Raw genomic sequence first — 27,381 nt, forward strand, 5'->3', positions numbered from 1 at the left:
GCAACGGTTTTGATAGCACGCTCAGTGCAAGTGTTATTTATACGTCATAATTTCATAGAAGTTTGACGTTTAGTACATTGTGGAACGACAGCCACAGTGCAGTGAATTAAAGACTCGAGTAACAATATTCTTACCCCCCGGAGTTACACATAATGTTTTTAATCACACTTGCGAAGAAAAAACTAAAATTTAAACGAAATCATTCTTAAATACGGTGACATTTCAAACATTCGTCCGCCATTTTGAATTTTTTGGCAGTTTTTAGGCATCGGAGGCACAGACCCATCGGCATTCAGCCATAATTTAAAAATGTGTAAAAATATTTGAAACGGCTATTAAATTAATCAAATTAAATATTTGAAAGCATAAACAATAAATAATAATTTGTAAAAGTCAGTATTTTCAAAGTAAAACTCATTTATACATTAACCAGAAGAACCAGAATCATAACTCACGCGAGAACAATATAGGCCTTTGTCCTTCAGTACACCTGCAAGAAATAAGATTTTTTTCGAGCAAGTGTGATGAAAAATAACATACTACGTGTCCTATCAAAATCGTTGCAGACTTATCTTGGTCTAACTCTATATACTTATATTAATTGAGACAACGCAAACGCATACGTCCGTCACGCTATCGAATGAAAACACTAGGGGAACAGAGCGGCCGCAAACAAAACACTTGACACTGTATCGCACCGAAACCGAATGATATTCCATCCATTACTCGATTGGAATAATTCCAGTGAGTCACTTACATACTTACTTGTTAAAACGTGACTTGTTAAACCTGTCAGAGTACAGACAGACAGACAGACAGACAGACAGACGCACGGACGGACGGACGGACGGACGGATAGACAGACAGACAGACAGACAGACATACAGACGGACAGACAGACAGACAGACAGACAGACAGACAGACAGACAGACAGACAGACAGACAGACAGACAGACAGACAGACAGACAGACAGACAGACAGACAGACAGACAGACAGACAGACAGACAGACAGACAGACAGACAAACAGACAGACAGACAGACAGACAGACAGACAGACAGACAGACGGACAGACAGACAGTGGGGTCTTAGTAATAAATACCCCTATAAAGGTACCCTAAAAAACTCATCATATTATAGCCATCATAATACTCAAAGAGAGAAATCGGGAGTCATAAAGTTTCTCAAAAAAAATCTTCTTTGACAGTTAACACGTTCACTGCGGTAGGGGGTTAAAGACCTCTTACGAAGTTAATTACGAGCTAAGCTAATTGTCGCAGCGAAGGTGGTGAAAAACAGAAGAATACCATAAAATATAGTGTCAGTTTATTCCAATAAAGTAGGTTATTTCCATTTTATTATTTTCATTAATTCATTTATTATTGTTATCTGCCTCGAACTATATTGTAATACAATTTAATTTAATTACTCCTTATACTTATATTGTTTCTTTTTTACAGGTACTAAACCATTTGGATTCCTGATAATTGGCCGTCGGGACAATAGAGATCACACAGTTTGTAAACCATTTTCCTAAAAAAAAATTGTTTTCTCTATAATATATTTTCTTTTCATGGATAAACGATACTATAATAGCACCACAATATAGATAGATAGATCAGCCCAGAAGCGCTGGTGGCCTAGCGGTAAGAGCGTGCGACCTGCAATCCGGAGGTCGCGGGTTCAAACCCCGGCTCGTACCAATGAGTTTTTCGGAAGTACGAAATATCATTTGATATTTACCAGTCGCTTTTCGGTGAAGGAAAACATCGTGAGGAAACCGGATTAATCCCAACAAGGCCTAGATTCCCCTCTGGGTTGGAAGGTCAGATGGCAGTCGCTTTCGTAAAAACTAGTGCCTACGCCAATTCTTGGGATTAGTTGCCAAGCGGACCCCAGGCTCCCATTAGCCGTGGCAAAAATGCCGGGACAACGCGAGGAAGATGATGAATATAGATAGATAGATAAAATACTCTTATATCCTAAACAGAGCCTTAGAGACCCTAAAACGAGCCTTAGAGACCCTTATTCTTAATAGAGGTGCTATTAAAGGAGACTCATATAAAATTTACCTATGCGTATTTTCTGTTTTAATTATACAACCCTAGGCTATTGGTTTATCATAAAAATTTCTAAATTAAACTTTAATCTATATCCGATGCCAGCCATATTATTATAATAAAATAATTCCATCTTCATATAAATCTCATTACTTGATACCTCTAACAACTGCAGTTGGCACTTTGCCAGGGCTTGCTCAACGCGCCCATTTGGTTGCCGACACCTGCCCTTACCAGAAACATTTAATAAAATGTTGGCAACCACAGCCAAGCGCAACAAGTATTGCCAGTTGACGACACCTGTCTTTACTAGCAATATTTGTAACATGTTGGCAACCTCTGCCAAAAGCAACAAGTACCGCGGGTTGACGACATCTGCTATTAACATTGCCATAGGATAATGTGGATCATTTACAGTCAGAAAAAGTGGTTCCTTATCACCCATAAATCACCCTGTATATAGAGATACTCGTATATATTAATTAGGTATAACTTTCTTAAGATTTTAAAGATTGGTAGAGACTTTTGACGCGTGGTGACCCACTACTTTTGATTATGATGATAACTGTACAGTCGCCATCAGATATATCTGAGCGGTCAAGGTGCTCACAAATATCTGAACACGCCTCTATTGTCAAGGCGTTAGAGTGCGTGTTCAGATATTGTGAACACCTCGGCCGCTCCGATATATCTGATGGTGACTGCTAGCGTATCTGTACACAAATCGAAAATATTTCTAGTGTAATATTGTTTCCTCCTATTGCTCTGATTTAGAGTTATAGACCTTATGTGTTGGCAATAAGGTTCAATTGTCAGCCGCATGCGATTGTTAATAGTGTGATACATTTTGATAGCCCCCAGCGTTCTATAATCTAAACTTCCGCTTGGATCGGCCGACTGATTGCAATATCGGAACAGCGTCAATAAACTTTATAGACGACCGGTCTGGCCTAGTTGGAAGTGACCCTGCCTGTGAAGCTGATGGTCCAGGGTTCGAATCCCGGTAAGGGCATCTATTTGTGTGATGAGCACAGCTATTTGTTCCTGAGTCATGGCTGTTTTCTATGTATTTAAGTATTTGTATATTATATATACCGTTGTCTGTGTACCCACAACAGAAGCCTCCTTGGGCTTACCGTGGGACTTAGTCAATGTGTGTAAAAATGTCCTAGAATATTTATTTAGGTATTTATAGGAAATTAGTCTGACTAGCAATGAATGAGATACCAATATTCACCGATTTGAACTTTCAACACCTAGTGTTATAATTTGATCTCAATTTGTTATTATTGGCCCATGCATCTCGCTAGCATATTATTATCAGCATTGCAGGTGCTAGTGAGATGCGCAGGATGCGCTGCGATTACCAAATAACAATAAAATATCTCAATAACTTATTTAAAATAGCAAAAATTTAGTCTGAAAGAAAAATCTTTATTTTTATGTTTTTATCATGACAAAATGCCCTCAATTTCGTAGACTTCAAAGTCGAAACCATGCCACTAGGTAAAAACTCTCTTTTTGAGTTACTTTCTAAAAATCTGTTACACTAAACATTCATTTTCGCAGATACCACTTAAAAACCCTCAAAAAATCAAACAACGCCCTTTGAACTCGCAAACAAAGAGGTTTTTAAACCCCCGCATTTTTCACTGAACATAAGCCGTGCGCAATCCAAAAGGTCTTAACTGCCATATTATTCCTATTAATAACAGTCTTTTTAAATTAACTGCACCGCATTGTATCCTCGGTGACAGAACGACGTAAACGGCAAGGGGTTTCTAATGAGATCTGACATTTTTGTAAAAGCTTTAACTCTGTCGAACTTGGAGGATATAACCAACGGAGACGCCGTGTCTGTAATTTGCTGTACAAAAAAGTCTGCCAATTTTTGCGGGGGAGGGGAACGTCAAATGTATACGTAACGTCAAAATAGCCATGTCAGATAAACGTCAGTCCATACATTGTGTATGACCATTGGCCGACTATTTTCGACAGAGGGGAACGCCTGTTAATGGCTACTCCGAATTTGGTTATAGGGTAAACTCGCATTATTTGGTGACACGCCTAATTTGGTGATACAAGTTTTGAAGCATGACACCCAGGAAAGCTAGTGAATTAGGGCCTTTTAAAGCGGCTTCGTGGCTTCGGCGGCCGACTATTTTCAAGAGTGGAATGCCTAACTGGCTATCCCGTTTGGTTATATCCTCTATAGCTGTCGAATGAATAAATGACGAGTTTATGGATGGTATAGAAAGGATCGCAATCTCTTATGGCAGAATTGTTGTAAAAGTGACCACGTTAAGCTTTAAATAATAGTTCCTAATCTCTCCGGTGGCGCTAGTTAGGCTCTGGGACATGAGTATAACATGAACCATATAAGGCAACAAATAACCCGACCAAATTACGTAGGTTGTTTTTGGTAGTATTTCGGTGTATGGTGGCGCCGCCTAATTACTGTTTTTTGATGGACACTTTTCAAACATAGAGATTTGGCTCCTTTATATAGTCTCCATGTGTTTTAGGGTTACGGAAATCAATTACATTAAACATGTATACGAACCTATCTACCTATGAGTATGTAGCTTTGTTTGAAAACGTATAGCGAAACGTTAATAGTAGATTGTTAACCAAGGGATGAAAGGTACCCATTTCTGACGAGATATATTTCAAGTTAAGGGGCCCACTGACTATCAGTCCGCCGGACGATATCGGCCTGTCAGTTAGAACAAAAATTTGACAGCTCCGAACAACTGACAGGCCGATATCGTCCGGCGGACTGATAGTCTGTGGGCCCCTTTAGAATGAGTGCCTTTCACCCGAATTAAACACCCAACTTTTCATTTCGAATATGTGGAAAATGAAACACATGCCTGATTTACGAAACCTAAGTAACTTTTTAGCCTTAACGTTTTGATAAAAGATTTGTGATAAGTACAGTCGGAAATAATTTTAAACTAACACGGCTTAATCGCGTAAAAAACTTACGTTTATTTATGGCCTGAAGTACAGTCCGCATCTAAAGTAGCGGTTGACTTAGATTAGATTAGATATATTTATTTCTTAAAGAAAAAGGCACGGTTTTTTTTTATACCACGTCGGTGGCAATCAAGCATACGGCCCGCCTGATGGTAAGCAGTTACCGTAGCCTATGGACGCCTGCAACACCGGAGATATTACACGCGCGTTGCCGACCCTAACACTCCTCTCCCTCGTTGAGCTCTGGCAACCTTACTCACCGGCAGAAACACAACACTATGAGTAGGGTCTAGTGTTATTTGGCTGCGGTTTTCTGTAAGGTGGAGGTACTTCCCCTGTTGGGCTCTGCTCTAGATCTGGAATGACATCCGCTGTCCTGTGCCCTACCACACAAAGCGAGATGGCCCATACCTCTCTTTTGGACGTAGTTTAAGGACATATCCGGGTCCGGACGCAGTTTAAGGACATACCCGGGTCCAAGATTAGTATTTTACAAAAAGGGATAAAACAAATGTTTTCACTAAAAGATTACACGTGAAACGTATCTACAGTTCACTTCAAGTCACGGTTTTTTAATCTAAATTTACGTCGGAGGTAAATTTAAAACTTATGTTACGCGATTAAGTCCCGTCGTTTTGAATAATAATGAGTATCTACAGTTCTCTAACAGCTTAACAAAAAAAAAATGTCTATATGTAGAATATTTAGACTGTAATGGATATATTAAAAATGAAAACTAGAGATTTATCTGTACTAGATAAGTATTCTAGGGTGCGGTGGCAGATACTTTATGGGTGTTGCTTCATCCGCTACTATTGCTGCTAACTGAACATCTATAATGATTTCTAGACGGGTTTAACTCATGGAATAACACATATTATATTTCATGAGTTTTCATATTTAAAATGTGAGTTAAAAAGCTATTTAAAGGGAGGGTAGTAGTACATTGTGATACAAGTGTGCTACGTTTATCATTACAAACGAGGCGATATTGTGCGCGCGAGCTGAAAGCGCGCAATAAGGAAGCCGGTGTGTGTAATGACCAATGCACACGTGTTTCATACGACGTTTTTCAACACACTTGCGAGGAAAAAAAAAACTTACATATTAATTAAATTTTAATTGTTAAAACAGTTAGTAAAGGTCCGAAATCTGTGATACTGCCTGCCGCGGGCTGTCAGGCTGCTCGGGCCCCGGCGCCCCCAAGTCCTTGTTGTAAAATCTACTCGACCTCTCCATACATATTAGCAATTAATTACAGTCTTAACTCGATCGATTATCATAGTTTACCGCACAAGTGCGATAATATAATAAAAAAATAAAAAGCCTAAAAGCGGTTCAATAAGATCTACGTTACGAGCAAGTGTGTTGAAAAACATTTTATTTCGTGTTAAAAAGAACCTATCTTAGAGATTCGAGTAATCGAAGATCCACTATGATTTCACCGAATTTTATTCTTAGTGCTAGCCAATCTTTACCGCAAATACCTAACCCGTGTTATTTAAGCGTCTAGTCTAGACTTGGCAGTAAAATAATCCGCCATTTATCGCCGCCTAAGCTCACAGCCATCAAACATACGTCTTATGTACAATATGTATCCACATGTACCTAAGTGTACGGTCTCAGTGCGAGCAGCCAGCGGGGCGTGCAGCGTGGCGTCGAGCGTTCAAGATTTGAACAGCATCATAGACATATATATAACTTCGTAAAGACCGGCCTTACGAGGACTACGAGTGGGGCCGATACATTGGCGTCATAATCGCATTTAGTTACACCTCAGTCGTGTAGCGAATTGCGCAGTGGAAAGACGTCACCATTGGTGTAAACAAAGTATAACGTATGCATACAATTCTGACCGAACACCGACGCCTTTCCATTGCGCAATTCGCCACACGACTGAGCGCGCTGGTGTAACTAAATGCGATTTTGACTTCAATGTATCGGCGCCATTCGTAGTGCTCGCCGTAAGGCCGGTCTTTACGAAGTAATATATATGTCTATGAGCAGCATTCACTGAGTTCGCTTGCATACGGTTGCATTTAGGGACCTCACATGATTTTGTCATCAAAATTGACAAAAAAATCTGACTTCGGAACGGAACTTAAATTTATTTAATTTTAGCACGTCACCGGCCTTTGTTTTACCACGCTGACAATAGGCTATAGCAGGGGCTCCCAATCTTTTCAAGTCCGCGGCACACTTGCATTCGAAATAAACAACATGGTGAGGAGGACCGCCTCACGGCGACCCTGTGCACTGTCCACGGCGCCCCAGGGCGCCGCGGCGCACAGGAACCCCTGGTCTTTAGGGATGATGACACATGTTGAATTTTATAACAAAGTCTAGTAAAATAGATAGCAAATGAGCAATTTATCACAATAACGTGGATATCTACTGTACCATATGTTCTCGTGAATAACTTTCATTTCATTTCATTAATATAATATGTGCCATTTTCAACCAAAAGGGTACTAATTGTCGCTTGTCAGTAAGGCGCTATTTCCACATAGCTTCAATCAGAAATCAACCTTATCGACAACCGACAATGTGGTACCTTTTGGTTGAAAACGTCACATATATGGACATGATAAAAATACAGGACCTGAAAGTTTCACAATTTAAGGTTTTTTTAAAGGAATAAAGTAAAGGTACCATCCAAAAAAGATTGTATAGCAACTACATATACGTATATATAGATGTAATATTTCACTGACAAAATCGCAGTTTTCTTGTTTTCGTCAATTATAAAATAGACGCCTTACTCCCTAAGTCGCGATTTGCCGAACTTAGGTTTAATGAACGTGAAAAAGTATTAAATGAGCTTCATCTTGCCCTCTAGGACTCTAGATACATCTCAAGTGAGGACACTTCATTGGAGCTCGACTCGAGAGCCCTTCGCTCCGACGGTGTCAGTTCAGAAAGCTTTTTAAGATCGAGAGACCAGCCGTACTTGACCCTTTACTTAACCTAAAAGTTTTCTAAAAGGCTTTTCGGTGAAGGAAAACATCGTGAGGAAACCGGACTAATCCCATTAGGGCCTAGTTTATCCTCGGGCTTGGAAGGTCAGATGGCATTGTTTTCGTACAAAACTAGTGTCTACGCTAATCTCGGGATTAGTTGTCAAGCGGACCCCAGGCTCCCATGGGCCGTGGCAAAAAAGCCGGAACAACGAGGAAGATGATGAATAAGTTTTGTGTCAATAATGTCATTCTTGATACAAACATTACATTTTATCATCGCTGACTGTACTTTTCTTTCAACAATGCTCATCGAGAAAATTCTGACAAACACAAACACAATTAGCTTGCGTTGTTTTATCGCAGAGTTCTTCTATGAGGGAGACCTTTCTATGTCCATCATCAGATCAGCTCGACGGTACCATAATACATTGTCACCCATCATATGTATATGAAATTTCAGCTCAATCATATAATAGGAAGTAGGTCTAATTTCTTCCAAGACTGTCCCTCACTACTGAGGATCGTGACTCCGCTTGCTAATTTTTCTTACTTCCACTTCTCCCTGTCGGTTGCTTTGTGGAAAGCGTTGCTTAGTGCGATGTCCATCTGGCCGGATATTTGGTGACACCATCTCGTTGGACTTTGTCCTCTAGGCCGTCTACTCTACCTTTTCCATCACCACAAGTGTCAGGGAGCTAGCGACCGAAGTATCTCAGTACTCGTTGAAAACAGATGGTGGATGGTAGATCATAGACATATAGTATGTATATACAAGTAGTTATAGACGCGTCACCGATCGACCGGGGGTAAGAGAAAGAATATTCATACAAAATTTGGGCAGCATAGGATTTTTTCTCTTTCACTCTTAAATTTCTGTATTTCGCCTTTGCCTCCTACCTATGATGCCACCCGGTCGGTGATAAGGACAAAGCATGGCACTATTTTCTCTTTCCTCTTATAGGAATCGCAATAAGACTATCTTTCTCTATCAAAGAGTGTCATGCCCTTGATGGTAGATAGGTTTAATTTAAGAGTACAACCCAAACAAAAAGTAATCACGGTCTATATCCCGGTCAATATAAGTCTAGGTCTAATTTAGCTTGCAAGATTTGAACCGAACAAACAAACATTGCAAGTTAAATAGAGCTTGTAAATTTTGCTTCACGCAGCCAAGTCTCTAACCAGTCCATAGCTGACCTGAATAACTTCTTACCGACCGCCTCAGTTATACTTGGTTATACGGTTAAACTGTCAATTTCAAATGTCAGGCACGTTATTATCTGTTATCAACCTCCAGACGGCAAAGCGCCATAACTCCCGTTCCGCATAATTTGCGCAGATCTTATGTCAAGTTAGAAGTAGGTTTTAACTTTCGGAAGTTCCGCCATTTTTCACCGGAGGAATTCTGATGGAATTCTTAGGAAATATCGCAGGTTCATCAGAATGGAACGTGGAAATTTAGGAATATATTTGAATATAAAATTGTGCATTGAATAAGTTTATAACTTGAATACAAACAGATAATGCAAATTAAGAAAAATAAATTGAGTGAATACGCTTTAAATATTTGTCAGTCAGAGAAAAGAAGCTAATTTAATACAATTATAACATGTAAAAATTATTAAGTACTTTAATTTTAAAAACTGTAATAGATGTCATATATCAAATAAATCATACCCTAACCCTGAAATCAAAATATTTAATAAAATAATTTGATTTGTTCCCAAACTTGTTTACTTTAATTTTATTTTATGAAAAAAAAACTGAAAATGGTTGATCAGTTTGATACTAATTTCTAGATACAATAAAGATTCAAGTCCAATCCAATGTGATTTTACGATAAATATAGCCAGGGGCTACTCCGTCCTTAACGCCCCGTTTACACTTCAACAAGGGCTGACACGCGCCCTTGATTTATGCTCCTTACCTTACCGCCTTAGCTTGATGAGATTTTTCGGGAATTCCTTTTAAAGTACCAGTAAGATAACTAAATTTAATTTTTTCGAACGCAGAAGATGCGCACCGGTGCTGGCAATTCTAGTCTGCAGTTAAAAAAGTTAAACAAGACTAGTTTTAGTAATCGCAGACTTCAAATCTCAGTAGCGTGGTGGTGACTTAATCTGAATCTTATACTCTTGGGTTATGTTAAGCTCCAAGAATATAATAATTAAATTATTTGTTTACGATTTTTATGCCACACTACTGTAGATTTTAGAAGGGTTAGGCGGATAACACACAGAACCGCTTCGAGGGGCGCCGAATGCGGTTGCATCGGGTGCGCGGTTTATATTACAAATAAGTACAATGTTTTGAACCGCTCGACGCCTTGCGCCGTGTGTTATCCGCTTGTGCCGCCGGACCGGCGTATCTTGTGCGTGGCGGCGCGGCGCGGGCACGGGTGCGGTGCCGGCCGCTGGCCGCCACACACACTCACCCGTGCCCGTGCTTGCAGGATGCACGCCGTGGGCCTCCACTCCGCGCTGGCCATCCGCCGCGAGCGCAAGCGCCGCGCCGAGCAGCAGCGCGCCAAGGAGCGCCGCTACTCCCTGCAGTCCACCGAGTCCGGCGTCACCTCGCCGCATTGCTCCACGGGCAGCCTCGAGCGGCGCCGCTTCAAGAACACCCGCACCAGCGAGAATGAGGTCGTCTCCTCCGTGGGCATGCTTCATCTCGGAGTCGTGTTCCTCGTCCTCTCCTTCTTCCTCATCGGCTCAGGTTTACTTCCCGACGACGTCACATCCTGGAGTACCATAGGCTCCGGCAACTGGTTTAACGAGCTAGTTTGGTCCGGATTGTTCGCGCTCGGGATAGGAATATTCTTGATAGTGCTGCACAAATACTTGACTAAGAGCGAGGAGCAAGCGCTGGAGGAGTACGTGCAGCGTCAACTGACGCGATCGCGATCAGGTCACCGGCTAGAGAGAGATACGGAGACGGGAGGTCATACGACAAAGCACGCGAGGCGAGCGCGCGCCGCTGAAGTCCTCCCTGAAACCATTACAGAGACCTACACCGAGCCACCGGCGGATCGAGCGCACGGCTTCGTCAACGCACTAGCCCTCAACGGTGATGCACTCAGAGAGTCTCCACTAGAGCAGATAGTAGAGGAGGAATGCTCCTTGGCTTCGGAGAGCGAGAGGCGACTGGGCAAGTTCAACCGCGACACGTACTCGACGCCGTCGGTGGCGCCGAGCCTCAGTCCCGGCTCGCCCTCCGACACGCGCGAGCTGCTGTCCGACGGCCGGTACATGATCATGTCGCGAATGTGAACGACCACGTCTTCCCGGGTCTTTCGCATTTTTAGTGCCACTTGAGTGTACCCTGACAATTTACTTTGGTCCTTAAACTGGGTTTCAGTGCCGCTCGATTCCTACTTTAATCCGATGACTTTTGAGGCGGAGCGCCGGTAGTGCTAGTGCGTCTATCGAGGTCTGCGGCGCCCGCGCCCCGCCCCGTGGTGTATGCTTCGGCGCTTGCGGCAGACTATCAGTGGCGTTACTTATATCAACAGCTTCTCTATTTTATATTTTAACAGACGGACCAACTCTCGTTAGATTATAGTGTTAAGTCTTAACGCGTTATCCTCTTTTAATTGCAGCTGGGAACTGATAAAAAGCGGTCGGAAAATATCGGAGAAAACGATTATTGCAATTCGAAGAGGTGATAACGTATTGTATATTTTATCAATTATCTATGGGAATCCGTATGTGTTGGCTTGAGACTGATTGTTAATATACTGTACTTATACCTGACGGTTTTATACGATATTAATTACTGTTTGTTTGCCTATTACTTCAATGTTTACACAAAATACTTTGTATTCTTGATATTGTATAGTTCTACTGTCAACTATACCTGACGCGGCGAATGACGATCCGTAATATGACAGTTCCTCCAAATAGCTTTTGGATAGACCAAATTTTTTAAAAATTGAAGAAATAGGCTTTGACCGTATTATTGTTACATTTCAAAATAAAATAAAAATGTGTTAAACTACCAAAAAAGTCTAACAACCTTTGACAGTTACACCATACAAAAATAAACTGTCATAGGCATAGGTCATAGGGATCACGATTCGCCGCGTCAAGTATAGTTTCACTTGATCTAAGTAGTTTTAACGAAAAGGATTAATTAGCGGTCATGTTTAGTGATTACAATTTTAACCCATTTTAATTATCTTTATTGAGAAGAAAAGAATATTTACCTATTAACTGGAATGTAGTTTAAATAATAACAGCCCGTTTTTGAATTACATACAGTCTTCGTATCAAGTGCCAAAATATTTAGGGCATTTTTTTCTATATGCGATTAAAATGTTCACAGCAGTTTTAACAGATCTTTTAGTTTATTTACTGTGATTCACTCTGCATTTATAAGGTTGTAATTTGTAATTAATTTAGTTAATATCCTGCATTTTAATAATTAGTTTGGTTGTGGCTGTGACAAGGAGCGACTGCGAGCGACGAACTGAGTCGTCGATATCTAAACCTTTGCCTTTTGCGAATAAGGACGCAAGTCTAATTGAATCTACTTTCGCGGAAGGTACAAATATATCTTGATATATTATTATATATATAGTGAATATTGATATTAATTATAAGCATAAGGACACGAGCTTAGCTTCACCATGCTCAAACTTTAAATATTATACTTAGTTGTTTTATAACTTTCCCTCTCCTAGTATCTATTTTCAATGTCCTTTTTAATCTTCGCAAAGGTCGATGTGATATTTTTTAAAGCAAAATCCCAACGCATACTTACTGAGTTGTGAATGTATCACCAAATTGAAAAGATATCACATTTACCATGTATAGTTTTTGGATCCTAGCTCTAAACTAATGTAAGTGCTGTCTAGCATTGCCTTAAAACGAACTGTCTCACTGTGTGTGTAATGTATGAGCACAATTTTAACTACTAAATAAATAATAGCTGTAGAACTATGTGAGAAAAATATCAAATTATGATGAAATCTGAGTGTCTTGACAAGCGCGCATTTTTGGTATTTTCCTATCACATTATCTAAGTGAGCTTCATTTCAAATTGGTCCTTCCATTAATGTTACGTTGATTCATCCTCAAATATGTTTAGTTTTGTCATAATTAAAATACGATCCGTTTCGTCAACCATTAGTATGTCTAAATTATTTTCCAGCTGATACGAATGTATCTATTGCGATGTGTATCTTGCTTGCTTAGGCATTTTCAATGTACTGTTTCATTTTATTTGCTTTGTTCATCCGATCTTATCCTTAAACTTTCTTAATACTTTTACAACCTTTGTCTCTGAGAATTTGTCCAAAACAAGAGTAATATGCTTAGAAATAAAGGAAAAGTGGAAAAACTCACTGTCTCGGGCGAAAAAAGAAAAAAAACGGTCGAAAAACAAAAACGGGCGAGACTTACTCGAAGACAGAGCGAATATTTCCACCACGTCCTTCCTTAGGGAGGGGACTAGCGACATCTTACCGTAAAAATATTACACTTTTAAATGCTGCAGGCTTAGCACGGTAGCATTTTTATCACCTGTCACTATGCCTGTCACTTTCGCACTTACATACTTGTTATAGAACGTGACAACATTAATTTAGTAATCATATGTTATATATAACCAAATGATCAAAGATCGAAGGACCAATTTGTGTGAGGCCTAAAACTATTGTCTGTCTCGATGTCTAGTCTCAGCTAGCTTGTGTGAGGTTTATACTGAAAAATACAGCCTAATCACGAGTTTGACACTGACATATTCGCTAAAGTCTGCGTAAGTTACTTTCTATACATCGCGCTCGCACTAAGTAATATGCCAGTACGAGAGAGATTCGTAAAAAGTATGCCAGTGACAAACTCGTGGTTAGGCTACAGAACACGTTCAAACTACAAATAAGCAATAAGTCGAAATTATTCCTCTTATAAATGTAATTCTACTATTTTGAAAAATAATTACAAAACATTCCATTTTTTATACCTAGTTAAAAAGTACAGGTATTTAATGATTTGGTAGTTTTGCGCCTCCACTGAAATGATTAACAAAATTACTAGCGATTTTAATTTTGATGGTCGATCTTATTGAGATTAACGTCGCAATTTTTTATTTAATTTTACTATTTGAGGTAATAAATGTAATAGTACATTACGATGCAAGTGCGAAAAATATGACATTTGCAACGAGTGGCGATAAAAAAACACGAATTGCGTATCGTACAACGTTTTACACTACATATGGCCCTTTATTAAATATCGCACTAGTGCGGTAAAGTCGGTGCATATGTACTGTAAACATTATTTATTCGAAGCGTTAATCATTATATTTTATTTTGACTTGTAAAATGTACTTTTATTTTACCATTAAAAATCTGTTTTCTGTATTCTGCACAAAAAATATTTCTGGGTTACACTATTTTTCTTTAAGGGGGCGACGACATGCTGACATATACAATGCGGCATATTTATACAAAAGTAATTGTTTATTTAATAATGAATATAATGTTTGTTTAAATGTAAAATTTACAAGCTTATTTTGAATCGTTGCCAAGCCGCCGAACTAACAATATCGTAATTTTTTCAATGTATACTATCATTAAATTTTGATTGTATTAGTTTCTACTGAGATTCAATTCACAAGCACAAAAAGTAGTAATATCATTTGTTCCCACATTTTAAAGTCAAACATTTCAGATCCTGTAATTTTTATACGTTTTTAATTCACATATTTATTATTCGTATAACTCCTAAACTCAAGTGAAGTGGTTTAGCACAAGGTACAAATAAATTCGATCGATCATTATTCCTTACAAAATAAAATACGCCAATGTGGCGAAGACCGCCTATCAGGTAAGACCGTCTACATACTTTCGTCGCTTCTAACTCGCGTCGCGTTTATTTTATACACATATTCCACTTACAGAAAGTCGGTAGAACAGAAAGAGTGAAGTTCTGCCTTCCTGACTGTATGAGCAGTCCTGTCACACAGTCCTGTGTTGTCGTGTTCCTGGCTGAGTTAGTGCAGGACAAGGCCGAACTGGCAGGGTCGCCATGAGGAGGGGCGTTAAAGGAGAACAACTTGGTTGGATTATAGATCTATATTATATAGAATAACGTATGTACGAGCTTATACAGGATGACCTTAGCCATTGGACAAACCCTGAAATCCCACGTAGAGTTACTTCTTAGGAATGCTCTACGTTAATATTTTTTTATAAGAACAAAAGATTTTAAAAAAATCAAACAAGTTATTTCCAAAAATCGACAACAAAAAGAAACATACTGTATTCATTGGCAGTGCTTTTTACAATTTGTTCGAAAATATGCGGCAATGATGACATTTGTCAAAAGTCATAATCTTATTAGCATCATAAATAAAAAAGAAAATCAAAAAGGTCGAAGAAGGTACATATACAGGCTGCTCCAAAGTAAAAAATCGTAAGTTGTTAATTTCTTCGTAACCGCTACACCGGTTGTTATGAGACTTTGTATACTGGTTCTAAATACCCTAATGCATATGTACATTTCGGCTTTGTCCAGTGGCTAGGGACACCCTGTATAGTATAGGCTATATCACTTGTGAGGGTAAGGCGTAGCACACACTACACAACGTTCCTTTGGAAATACAAGTTCTTGTTCTATGACGGTCTTCCCGGCAATAGATAAATTTTATATGTCGGTCTTCTCCACATTGACTAAATAACATTTTGAACTGACACAGAGAGATTGCTAATATATGCGCTTTAGTTTAGAACTTTTATTTTATTGTTACTATTTCTATTGATACTGTTCAGTGTTTACCGTGTCGCCTTAAAAATATCTGAAAAGAATAAGTATAATTGAAGTAAAACTTCTTTAGGCGCGACTAGAGGGTAACTTACATTTTTTTTGACATTTTTTTTTAATACTACGTCGGTGGCAAACAAGCATACGGCCTGCCTGATGTTAAACAGTCTCCGTAGCCTATGTACGCCTGCAACTCCAGAGGAGTTACATGCGCGTTGCCGACCCTAACACTCCTCTCCCTCGAGCTCTGGCAACCTTACTCACCGGCAGGAACACAACACTATTAGTAGGGTCTGGTGTTATTTGGCTGCGGTTTTCTGTAAGGTGGAGGTACCTCCCCAGTTGGGCTCTGCTCTAAATCTGGAATGACATCCGCTGTCCTGTGACCTACAACACAAAGCGAGATGTCATTCACAGTGCCCATACCTCTCTTTTGGACGTAGTTTAAGGACATACCCGGGTCCATTCGCACAATAGGACACATGTCAAAGTGCCAACATAGCGATAAACGTCATCGTCAAAGAAGTTTTACTTCAATCGCGCGTAAAGATTACACGCAAACACTTTTTTAAAGTAATAGAATGATTAGGCCCATTGGTGGTGTTTTAGAAAACGATTTCTATCGAACACACTTCATATTATCGTCTATGAATTAATGTTTTCGTGGAGTATTTCGTGAATAGTAGAAGTTTTAAATTGGTCAAGATGGTACTAATTGCTAAAACAATTACTGCTACTATTAATATTTATTTTACATAATTTGACCCTGAATAAAGCATTAAAAACCTCATCTTAACATCGAGACAATGGTACCTTTCTTTTTCAGCAAAATCAAAGGTCACGTTTATTTTCGTAATTATTTATTGTATTAAAAGTACACGGTAAACACAAACAAAGTTTTAGTAAATTAATATCAATCCAATTTGCACATAATAATTATTATATTGTAATAGTGAAATATTATAGAGATTGCACATAATGAAATTTCTTGTGCCTACACTACTTTTATACTTAGGTATTTTATTAGGATAATTCAATTTAATATATTTGCTATTTAGGTACTTAACACTTGTACATATTTCATTCGTATTCAACGTAATCGATTTAATATTCATGTTTACAAATACATATTTCATCCCATTCAGGAGAAGCAATATTACAATTTATTATCCAAGCAAAATTAAAAATAATCAGAATTAAGAGTCAATCAAACTAAGGTAACAGAATTTAGAGTGCTACCACATAAATAGATCGATCGTTGATTGATGTATCAATCAACGCAAATCAATCATCGATTGGTTTTGGGTTATAAGTTATAACGCTTTTATAAACAATACACAATCACTCAACGATCGAGGCGTGGCTTTTTAAACATTACATGAAATATAGTTCAACGTTCAACAGGAAATTTCAAACAAAACCCAGTTTTATGAATATATTCTTCTGAATAAAGTTTGTCGTATATCACGAGCAGATACGCAGTAACTTGTAGCTCACTTCACTACGTCAGCGGCACATATATTTCTACCAATGTATTCATAATCGTAGTCACAGAGAATATTTGTCCGTCTCGGTGCATTCAGCAAAATCGCATAAAACTCGCTCTTTCAACCGAGTCGCATAAAACTCGAAATGAATGCAGAGAAAGATGCACTTAAGTATTGTAGGGGAGGCAAATGAATGCAAAGGCTTCATTAACCTCGTAAGGCCCAATGTGTATTACAATGTACACTGTTTCAATCTAATTTGAACCTTACACTAACTGAATTAAGTAGCATTTCTTTTGTTTCATTGTTTTCTAAAACAAACGAGTCACCCTAATCTTCTATACAACAAGGTTCAAATCAAAAATAGGGAAACTGTATGTTGGGCCTTAGGAGGTTAAGGGAAACGGGGACACGATTAAGGGAAAAAGTAAAACAGTCTTACCAGTTTTGAATTATTCACGGTTAGTTTCACTAGACTTATATTGACCGGGATATAGACCGTGATTACCTTTTGTATTGTTTTTAAGCTCCCGATATTTCGACGCCGTTACATGTATCTTGTCCGTGAGGGTAAACTGAAGATAGTTGTTGTCGTCGTAAGATAGTTGTCGAAATATCGGAAGCTCAAAAACAATAAAAAAGGTAATCACGGTCTAAATCCCGGTCAATATAAGTCTAGTGAAACAATCTTCAAAGTTTGTACAAATTTATAAAAGCTTTTTTCAGTGATACAAACGTAAAACGTTTATTTTTATTTAGTTGGCAGCGTACATTATTCTTCATTTTAAGCACTATATATCATGGAATTTGGATTTATCTTTTAAATTATTTTCCATGAGTGTTGTGCATGCAAACTGAATGCACGGATTTATTTTATTTTGTAACAACTTCTCATAACTGTGTTCTATGCAAATGAATCTTTTGAATCTGAATATTTTATACAAATTCTACTATTTTGATATGTAATTGATAAAAATGTAGAAATTTGCAGCTTCAAAACCGAATTTAAGCATTATGTTATCATTATAAAGAGCAGGAATTGCTCGTAGTATAATTACCTCATCATCATTCACCTATATCTATTATACCGTTTATCAGCACGCTGGCAGAAATAAATGTGCTAAAAAGTTAACTAAAGTGATGTTCCAATTTTATACAAACTAGCTGTTTTATTATATCATGTAATAGTATATGGTTTGGTGTATGGCTCAACATGTTCGGTGTATTTATTTGTTTCGGTGTCGTGATATTTATACTTAAACGCTTTTGCGGTATTTTACAAGCTCTTTACATGATTGTACTATTGTATTCACACATTGTAGTGTTTGTTGGGGTGTAAAAGAAACTATAATTGTTGGCTTCAATAGATGTCATTAAAGAACTGTGTTACTCGTACCTCGTACCACACTAGCGTATCGGATGTCAGAGGGCCGGCCTACTGTGAACAACGAAGTTAGTAAATTGCGGGCATCTTTCTCTGTCACTCTAATTAGGCTTTAATTGGAGTAAAAGAGAGATACTGATTTAAACATTTTACGATTTTTACTCATTATTATTCACAACGTCGAGACTTAATCGCGTAAAATAAGTTTTAAATTGACCTCCGACGTTTCGAGGACGGCGTTGTCCCCGTGGTCTCAAGCTGGCTAAAGTTGACTTCAACATCTTCTAGGCGCGCGAGTTTTTAACAAAGAAATTTTAATCGAGACGAAGGTTTTAAGATCTCATCCACATGGTAAATATCGAAAGTTGGAAAATCGAATATTGTGAGTGTTGTGTGTCGACCCGGTGACATCCCTAGTGCGCAAAACGGTCAAGTTAATAAACAAGACCAAGGGTAGTTCGAAAAACTCGCGCGCCTAGAAGATGTTGATGTCAACTTTAGCCAGTCTTCTCCGAGACCACGGGGACAACGCCGTCCTCGAAACATCGAAACAACAAACGTGATTAAAAGAGAGATGCCCGAAAATTGCGAAATTCTTTGATCGCAATAGGCTCTGCACTCATGCTTCGATCGTCCATTGGTCGATGCTCCTATCGAAATCGATCTAAGCCAAGTTGCGAACTCACGCCATCTATGAAACATAATGCGAACTTGTTTCTTTTTACGTCTCAACTTTAAGTAACGAAATGGAAATATTATAAGTGTCATGTGCATAAATTACTCGTAATTTTTTACAAGTCTAACGCTGACATAAAAACTAATGAGACAGAAACATCTTGAAACAGACATTTAGGTCTGTTATGGGTTGGACTAAAGCAAAGGGGGTGCCGACACTTTTCATCGGAGTGATGTTATTATGACACCTATTTTTTATTGTGTTATCGTAGAGAATACGCTAAAATAAGCATGTTTTGTAGGAAAAACTTTTCTCTAAAATCTAAAATGGCCGAGATATTTGACCCGCAAGTTGAAACCACTACTTGACAAATTAAAATCAATCATGTGGAACAGTCAATTTAAGTAACAGAGACAAGATAGGTGCGACGACGAGCGAAGCGAGGAGGAGTGTGTTAGGTTGACCGCGATGATCGCCAGAACAGACATGTTATTGTACCCCACTAAAAAAAATCTAAGTTTTTTTTTGCACCCCCTTTGCTTTAGGACAACCCTTTCATGAGTTGCGAAACATAAACATGACCATAAAAACGTAACATTCTAGTTCGTAACATCCTACTGAAAAGATTTTTGAATTTATCAATATTACTATTATATAATCTGTAATTCCTATATCAGTATTTTTATGCATGCGACATGGGATAGCCCATCTTTTTGGTAAACAGTGATACTAATGTAAACTAAGCACAAATAATAGTGAAATTGTATAAAACACGTAAATCCCTACAGTATTCTAATGATCTAAAAATAAGGGAACGATGTTTAATATTACCATTGAAAGCTACTGTCGAATCGAGAAAGTGACGTTTCAATAAAAACTAATCTAACTTTGTTTAAAAACTACCACTCACGTCTGTAAATAATCTTAATTAAAACGTAATTCAAACTTGTAAAATCTTGCATTTCTTAAGTTACGCGCTTTCTCCATTTGGCGGCCTCGCGCGTCATCCAACAAGAGCGTTTTATTTCACTCAATTTATTACACTTAATATTATTAAATTACGATTATTAATTAATTGGGATTGTTCTTTTAATAATAACCTCATTCAAAATCCTTCAAGTGTTATATCTGAATGGGTCGTTACTACAAAGGTAGCGATAGGTAAGTTATTAATTTAAATTATTTATTTATCTAAACTTTATTGCACAAAAACTTAATGTACAAAAGACGACCTTAATGCCATGAGGCATTCTCTACCAGTCAACCTTAAGGAAAAGCAGAAATAATTGTAGGAGTTGCATTTGAAAACCAAAAGGAAACGTTATATTTAACAACATATACAATGTGAACAGTGTACACACATACCTACATATTACATAACCTATATAAGTTAGAGCATTTTCAGAAGCAGTCGGGTAAACATTAAGTTTATTTACAGCAAAGATAGATATAACTCCGTAATAGATGGATACGTCTAAAGAAAAAACGTGCCTCGAAAATCAAGAAAATTTGATTCTCGTTCAGAGGGCGCTACTAGTTTTGGCCTACAGTCGCATAGATGGCGTTGACGGTTTCGTTTGTTATTTAACAATTTTAACGCATATCAGTGAAAGAACATAGGTCAAAATCATCAAAATAATTAATGCAAATAAAAAATTTTTTTTTATCTATATTTAAATACATTTTATCGTATTTTTACAAATCTTCAATTTTAGTTTTAAAGTGTGTCGACAGATGGCAGTGAATTTACTGGGGTTACATAATTTACTATGACAGTACCGCTCTAGTATAAGTTACTCTATGTTTACAGTACACATGGTGCTACTTTCTCGCACTAGTGCGTAAAGTGCACTTTTTGTGCATATGTCGAAAGTTTAAAGGGCCATATGTACTGTAAAACGTTGTTCGATACACGTGCGAATAGGTAATTCGCAACTTGTGTCGATTTAAAACACTCCCTGCGGTCGTGTTTTAATTTATCGCCACTCGTTTCGAATTTCCTCTTTTCCGCACTTGTATCGAAAATAACTATTTTCTTGTTAATTTAAATGTGTGCTGAAACTTATTGTAACTTGTATAAAAAGTAAGTCCTCAGGTAACGCGAAAAGAAAAACGAATTATATAAGGTGGAGTTCACTAGAAATGGCAAATAATGTGAACAAACAAAATTTTACCTTCAATACTTCATAATCACGCACTTTTTAAGGACAACAATGATTATATCTACAGTTTATATATTAGCTAAATCCTCCTATCCTAAAATGAAGGGGAATGCATGGAGACAAAAGAAACAGCCTCTCACGTGGTTCCTCTCAACATCAAAGGTTTGAAGGTTTCCTCGAGGAGCTGGGCTGGCAGGACTAGCCCACCCCCAAAATTCACCTCCGTAAATTCATACTGGCTAAGCAAAAATGCAACACTTAGGCAACCGTGCACACTCAGTCACTCACACACAAATCGCATAGACACTTACATACATACATACACACGAACATTCATAAGACTTAGGTATAGGCTAATTTTAATTAAGTAATTTGATTGTTATTTGTATTTAAGCTTTCCCTTATTTATTTATTTTACATTGTGTTTACTAGTCCATCTACTGGGCCTTACTGAAAATCAGCGTCGCGGAGTGTGCCATGTTGGCTCACACCGTGACACCAAGCTGAGTAAGGACCATTTAGCGCAACCTCATTCTGTTTAATTATTTCTAGTTTTAGTCTTGTTATGTTGTGCTAATAAATGCTTTTTCTTTCTTTCTTTCTTTCTATGTCACGCAAAATAGGCGCCAGTGAACTACAATACAATACAATATGCCTAAATCTTTTGTTGATATCAATAATAATCATCATAAAATATATGTTAATTGGACATATTTCAATGAAAACAACTTTTTTTAAATGTTAGGTTATATGTTAAATGCTAACAAAATCTGTTTACATTAGTTGCCATTTCCATTGTACTCCACTTTACATAGCAGCAATACGAAAATGGCGCACGGATTTCGCCATTCAGTAAATTCCACCCCCGATAACAAGCTGCCCTTTGTACCCACCCTTTGCTCGTACCCAAGGTTTATGATTACGACGAGATAACTCTAACTGGAGCCGAACCGAGAAACGTTGTACAGTCACTATTAGATATATCGGAGCGGCCAAGGCGCTCACAAATATCTAAACACGCCTCAATTGTCAAGGCGTTAGTGCGTGTTCAGATATTTTTGAGCACCTCGGCCGCTCTGATATGATGGCGACTGTACGATAAAAGCTGCTTCAAAGCTGGAGACATATTGAACTTGCTTTCGAACTTTGGCAGTTTTTGGGAGTCAGTGGTCTGGTAGCGTCACCTAAAAAAAAACTATAAGTGGCTCTGTGAGCTGTAGACCTCGCGTTAACCTTAGAAAATGTAAAAGTGAAAAAACATGAAGTACATTGTTGAGTCGTTATCACAGTGAACTCACAAGGGTCTAAGCGCCATGGACGCTATTGGCGCTTAAGTCCTTTATGCCAATTTCCGCATAAAAAAGTTCCAAAAACTGGATTGACAAAAAAATATTTAATCATAGAATCTGGTGACAAAATTTCACTAGAATCGGTTAAGAATTGCGACCTGTAGGGAACATCCGGACATAAGAAACCAATATACCCGAGTTAAAACAGAGAACTTCGCTAAGACTCCGGTCAATAATATTTGATTTGATCCTTAATTCATTGTTTTACAGTGTACTTATGTAGCTACGTAGGTACAATCGCCATCAGATATATCGGAGCGGCCTAGGTGTTCACAATATCTAAACACGCACTCTAACGCCCAGACAATAGAGGCGTGTTCAGATATTTGTGAGCGCATTAGCCGCTCCGATATATCTGATGGCGACTGTACTCCGGATTAGTCCGGATCCACATGTGTCTTGAATGCCACTAACGAGACAATAAACCTTCGAACTGAAGTATTTGCACTGACATCATTACAGTTTAAGGAGGTAACAGTAACACCTTATGACGTCAAACGCTATATACTATATAGGTATATAGAGGTATAGGGCGTCTTTAGGGCTCGGGTTACCGCGGCCTATTGGTTGTATAGGACACTTTCTAGCTTCGAGTACTTAGCCAGATTAGAAGACTAGAGATGGACCAAAGTGGTGACAGAATGGCATGGACCTCATGGAAAAAGACACAGAGGGAGACCAAATACCAGGTGGATAGATGATATTGTCCCAATAGCTGGACAAAGTTGGATGAAGAAAGCACAAAACAGAACACATTGGAAAAAGTTGGAGGAGGCATATACCCAGAAGGGGTCCTTAAATTAAAAAATAAATATAAGTAAAATGAATTGTAACTACATGTATACTTAAGGAATAAAAGGCTCTATTATTATATGTTACATCAATACCAGCCTCCACTTTCGATTTTATCTGATGCGTAGCGAATTATGTTGGGCGTTTTCATATGGCGATGAGATTTCATAACAATTTTATTGAATACAATGAATAATAACTTCATTGGGTAAGTAAGTATGTACTTAGATTTTTAAAACGAATACAGATACCTAATTGTAAGCCGTCCACAAAGTGCAGCCTCACTTTTAATGGAAATAACGAGAGTTAATTGGATTAAGGTTAATTAACGTTTTCTTAGTAATCTATGTTTTCTACTATCATAACTTCAGAAGCCTACCTTACCCAAACACTAAAATATCACATATTAACATAACATTCGTGGTAGCATTATCTCAAAAGGTTCATAGCGGTCGTACATTGAAATTAAGGGACCCACTGACTATCAGTCCGCCGGACGATATCGGCCTGTCAGTTAGAACAAAAATTTGACAGTTCCGAGCAACTGACAGGCCGATATCGTCCGGCGGACTGATAGTCAGTGGGCCCCTTTAGGAGCACAACGCACAACCCTTTAGGTTAAATACTGAAATTCAAAATGGCGGCGAGCGCTGAACGAAAAATAATTAATTAAAGCTACTACATTCCGCCGGTGATTAAACTGGCTGGATATAAGTGTAAGTTGACCTATTTCCAGTGTACGGTAGGCTAGGTTTAAGCCGAAGATTTGTTTGATTGCTGTAATGTGTTTAATTACTTAAATAGGCAGTCGCAATTTTCCCATTTTCCACATACCTATAGTTAGTACGATGTGATGTAGGATCCTACTCGTTACGAAAATTGAACCAATAGAAAATTAGGTACCTCTTTTTTTGCTACGGTTTGAATGCCCAATCTTTTTGGACGCAAGTACTCAGTTATAATGAATTGACATTTTCATAATTCGAAAGACTGGGAACGGTTGAGAAGTTTAAGAGTTATGAGGATAAAAATGTATAGGGATTTAAGGTGCGTATTCACTACAAACATTTTGTTTAGAAACAGGGTTTTAGAAACGGACATTCCCTTGTTTCTGAAACACAGAAACAGTTGCGGTACTTGCGGTAAACACTATTGTTTATCACCAAGTTCATTGTATCTCTGACCGTCCTCACTATGTGAGCTGAAACATTGTTTCTATTAACATATTAAGTTAATATGTTAATAGAAACAATGTTAATATTATTAACTATTGTTTCAGAAACAGTGTATCCCAAACATTGTTTATAGTGAATTTAATGTACGTACCTTTAATGTAACAGCAACAGTGACAATTAGATGAATGGTATTTGAAATGAGGTTTGAATTAAGGCTTCCATAGACGTTGCAACAATTATCATGTAATTTTAGATAATTGTTGGCTGTGTAGGAGCAGTAGGAGCAACGAATTCAATCTATCGACCAAATGCCGCAATGAATTGCAAATCGCAAGCTATTATCGAGGTCATGATCAGTTAACGCGAACTAAATGTTACGTTTTCAACCAAAAGGGACCACATTGTCGGTTGTCGATAAGGTTGATCTCTAATTGAAGCTATATGGAAATAGCGCCTTACTGACAAACGACAATAAGTACCCTTTTGCTTGAAAATGGCACAAATAGTCTAAATACGCGAAGTGTATGGGCGTACCCAGCATTTTTATGGGGTAGAGCAGAAGTAGGGGGGGGGCTGGGTACGTTGTAACCTATCTACAAGAGAGAGAGGGGTCAAGGAGAAAGAGGAGCCGGTACATAGCCATAAACTTGATTGTCGGCAATGCTGCGCTCTCAGTGGTAAATACTAAATACGTGTGCAGATGGGTACATTTTTTTTTATACCACGTCGGTGGCAATCAAGCATACGGCCTGCCTGATGGTAAGCAGTTACCGTAGCCTATGGACGCCTGCAACACCAGATATATTACACGCGCGTTGCCGACCCTTTAAAGACCTGTACACTCCTTTTTTGAAGAACCCCATACTGTAGCTCCACATTGTTGTTTGCGTCAAATATAGGTTTTTTGGTCGATATATTTTCGTTTAACGAATTTTTTACTGAAATTGAGGTAAAAACTGATTTTTGAAGGCAGTCCCGAAAGTACCGAAAATACCGGGAAATCTCGGTTCCATTTTTGCCTGGTACCGAAAATCCCGGTTCTTTTAAACAGTACCAGTTCTGCAATCCCTATTGAGTGCGTTTTCATATTATCCGATCCGATATCGGATGATGGAAGGTTGTAAAATGTAAGATGTGTTTCTCTGTATTTATTTATGCATTTAATAAATCATTATTATAAAACGATAAATAACGCAAAGTTATTTTTAATGCCACTGGCACTCTTCTGCAGATTTTTTTGTCATAGGCGCCTTCCGACATCCGATATCGGAAAGGCGCTTCCGATAAATTCAGCCATGTCGGAGCCCCCCGTCAGCTGTCGGACCGATAATATTTGTTTGTGTGCGTATGTGTAGGCATAATGCATTGTAGTGTGCGTGGCCGCTAAAGATGGCGCCCGGACGCGCCCCCGCGGCCTGACTACGCGGATGTAGGATCCTACATCCGACATCGGCTCGGACAATGTGAAAACCCTCTAACAGGGCAAGTTAAATAAAATTACTGTAAAAAACTTCGACCTGTGTGTGAAAGACAGACAGACGACCTCTATAAACTATCCTTACTTATAAATGCGAAAGTGTGTCTGTCTGTCTGCTACCTCTTCACACTTAAACCGCTGAACCGATTTAGTTGAAATTTGGTATAGAGATAGTTTGAGTCCCGGGGAAGGACATAGGGTAGTTTTTATCCCAAAAATCATCCTTTATGGGGGTGAAAAGGGGGGTGGAAGTTTGTATGAGGAATCGATAAAAAGCAGATTGTATAAAAAATAAGCTACCCAAGTTAGTAAACTCCATGCAGACAAAGTCGCGGGCAAAAGCTAGTTATAAGTAAATGTAATCTGAGGTAACCGAGCGCCGTAACGCAACAGCCCCGTAGGGAAATAAGCCGTGGGATTTCATAAAAACAGTCGCCAGACACTATATATTTAATTTAGTGCACACACTGTCTGGTACAGTCGCCATCAGATATATCGGAGCGGCCGAGGTGCTCAGAAATATCTGAACACACACCTAGCGCCTTGACAATAATAGAGGCGTGTTGAGATATTTGTGAGCGCCTTGGCCGCTCCGATATATCTGATGGCGACTGTACAAAATGATTTTTCACCACACCAGCTCGTAAAGGCTCTCTTTATTCTTCAAAAACTGATGAGAAACTTGCACTTGCAGGTCTAAACACATTTTAGAAAAACCGGACAAGTGCGAGTCGGACCACCCACCGAGGGTTCCGTACTTTTTAGTATTTGTTGTTATAGCGGCAACAGAAATACATCATCTGTGAAAATTTCAACTGTCTAGCTATCACGGTTCATGAGATACAGCCTGGTGACAGACAGACAGACGGACAGACGGACAGACGGACGGACAGACGGACAGACGGACGGACAGACGGACAGACGGACGGACAGACGGACAGACGGACAGCGAAGTCTTAATAATAGCATAGAGTAACTTAGTGCTTATACTAGAGCGGTACCTGTCAATTTTGTAACCCCAGTAAATTCACTGCCATCTGTCGACACACTTTAAAACTAAAAATGAAGGTTTATAAAAATACGATTTTTTTTATTTGCATTAATTATTTTCACGA

The 27,381-nt window shown here is 38.6% G+C and overlaps 1 protein-coding gene across 2 annotated transcripts in view; it reads left to right on the plus strand.

Moving 5' to 3' along the window:
- LOC134744478 (uncharacterized) overlaps positions 1-27,381 on the plus strand; it is a 118,024-nt gene that overhangs the window by 63,789 nt on the left and 26,854 nt on the right. Inside the window, exon 2 of one of the 2 annotated variants that reach the window (XM_063678296.1) lies at positions 10,454-14,179. The exons of the other annotated variant lie outside the window; for it this stretch is intronic. Within the exon in view, the coding sequence (XP_063534366.1) occupies positions 10,455-11,270 (816 nt within the window). The 5' untranslated portion in view covers position 10,454 and the 3' untranslated portion in view covers positions 11,271-14,179. Of the gene's footprint in view, positions 1-10,453; positions 14,180-27,381 lie in introns of those variants that run through there. 2 annotated transcript variants of the gene reach the window in all.

Source organism: Cydia strobilella, chromosome 9 (assembly GCF_947568885.1).
Source record: "Cydia strobilella chromosome 9, ilCydStro3.1, whole genome shotgun sequence".
NCBI classification, from domain to species: domain Eukaryota; kingdom Metazoa; phylum Arthropoda; class Insecta; order Lepidoptera; family Tortricidae; genus Cydia; species Cydia strobilella.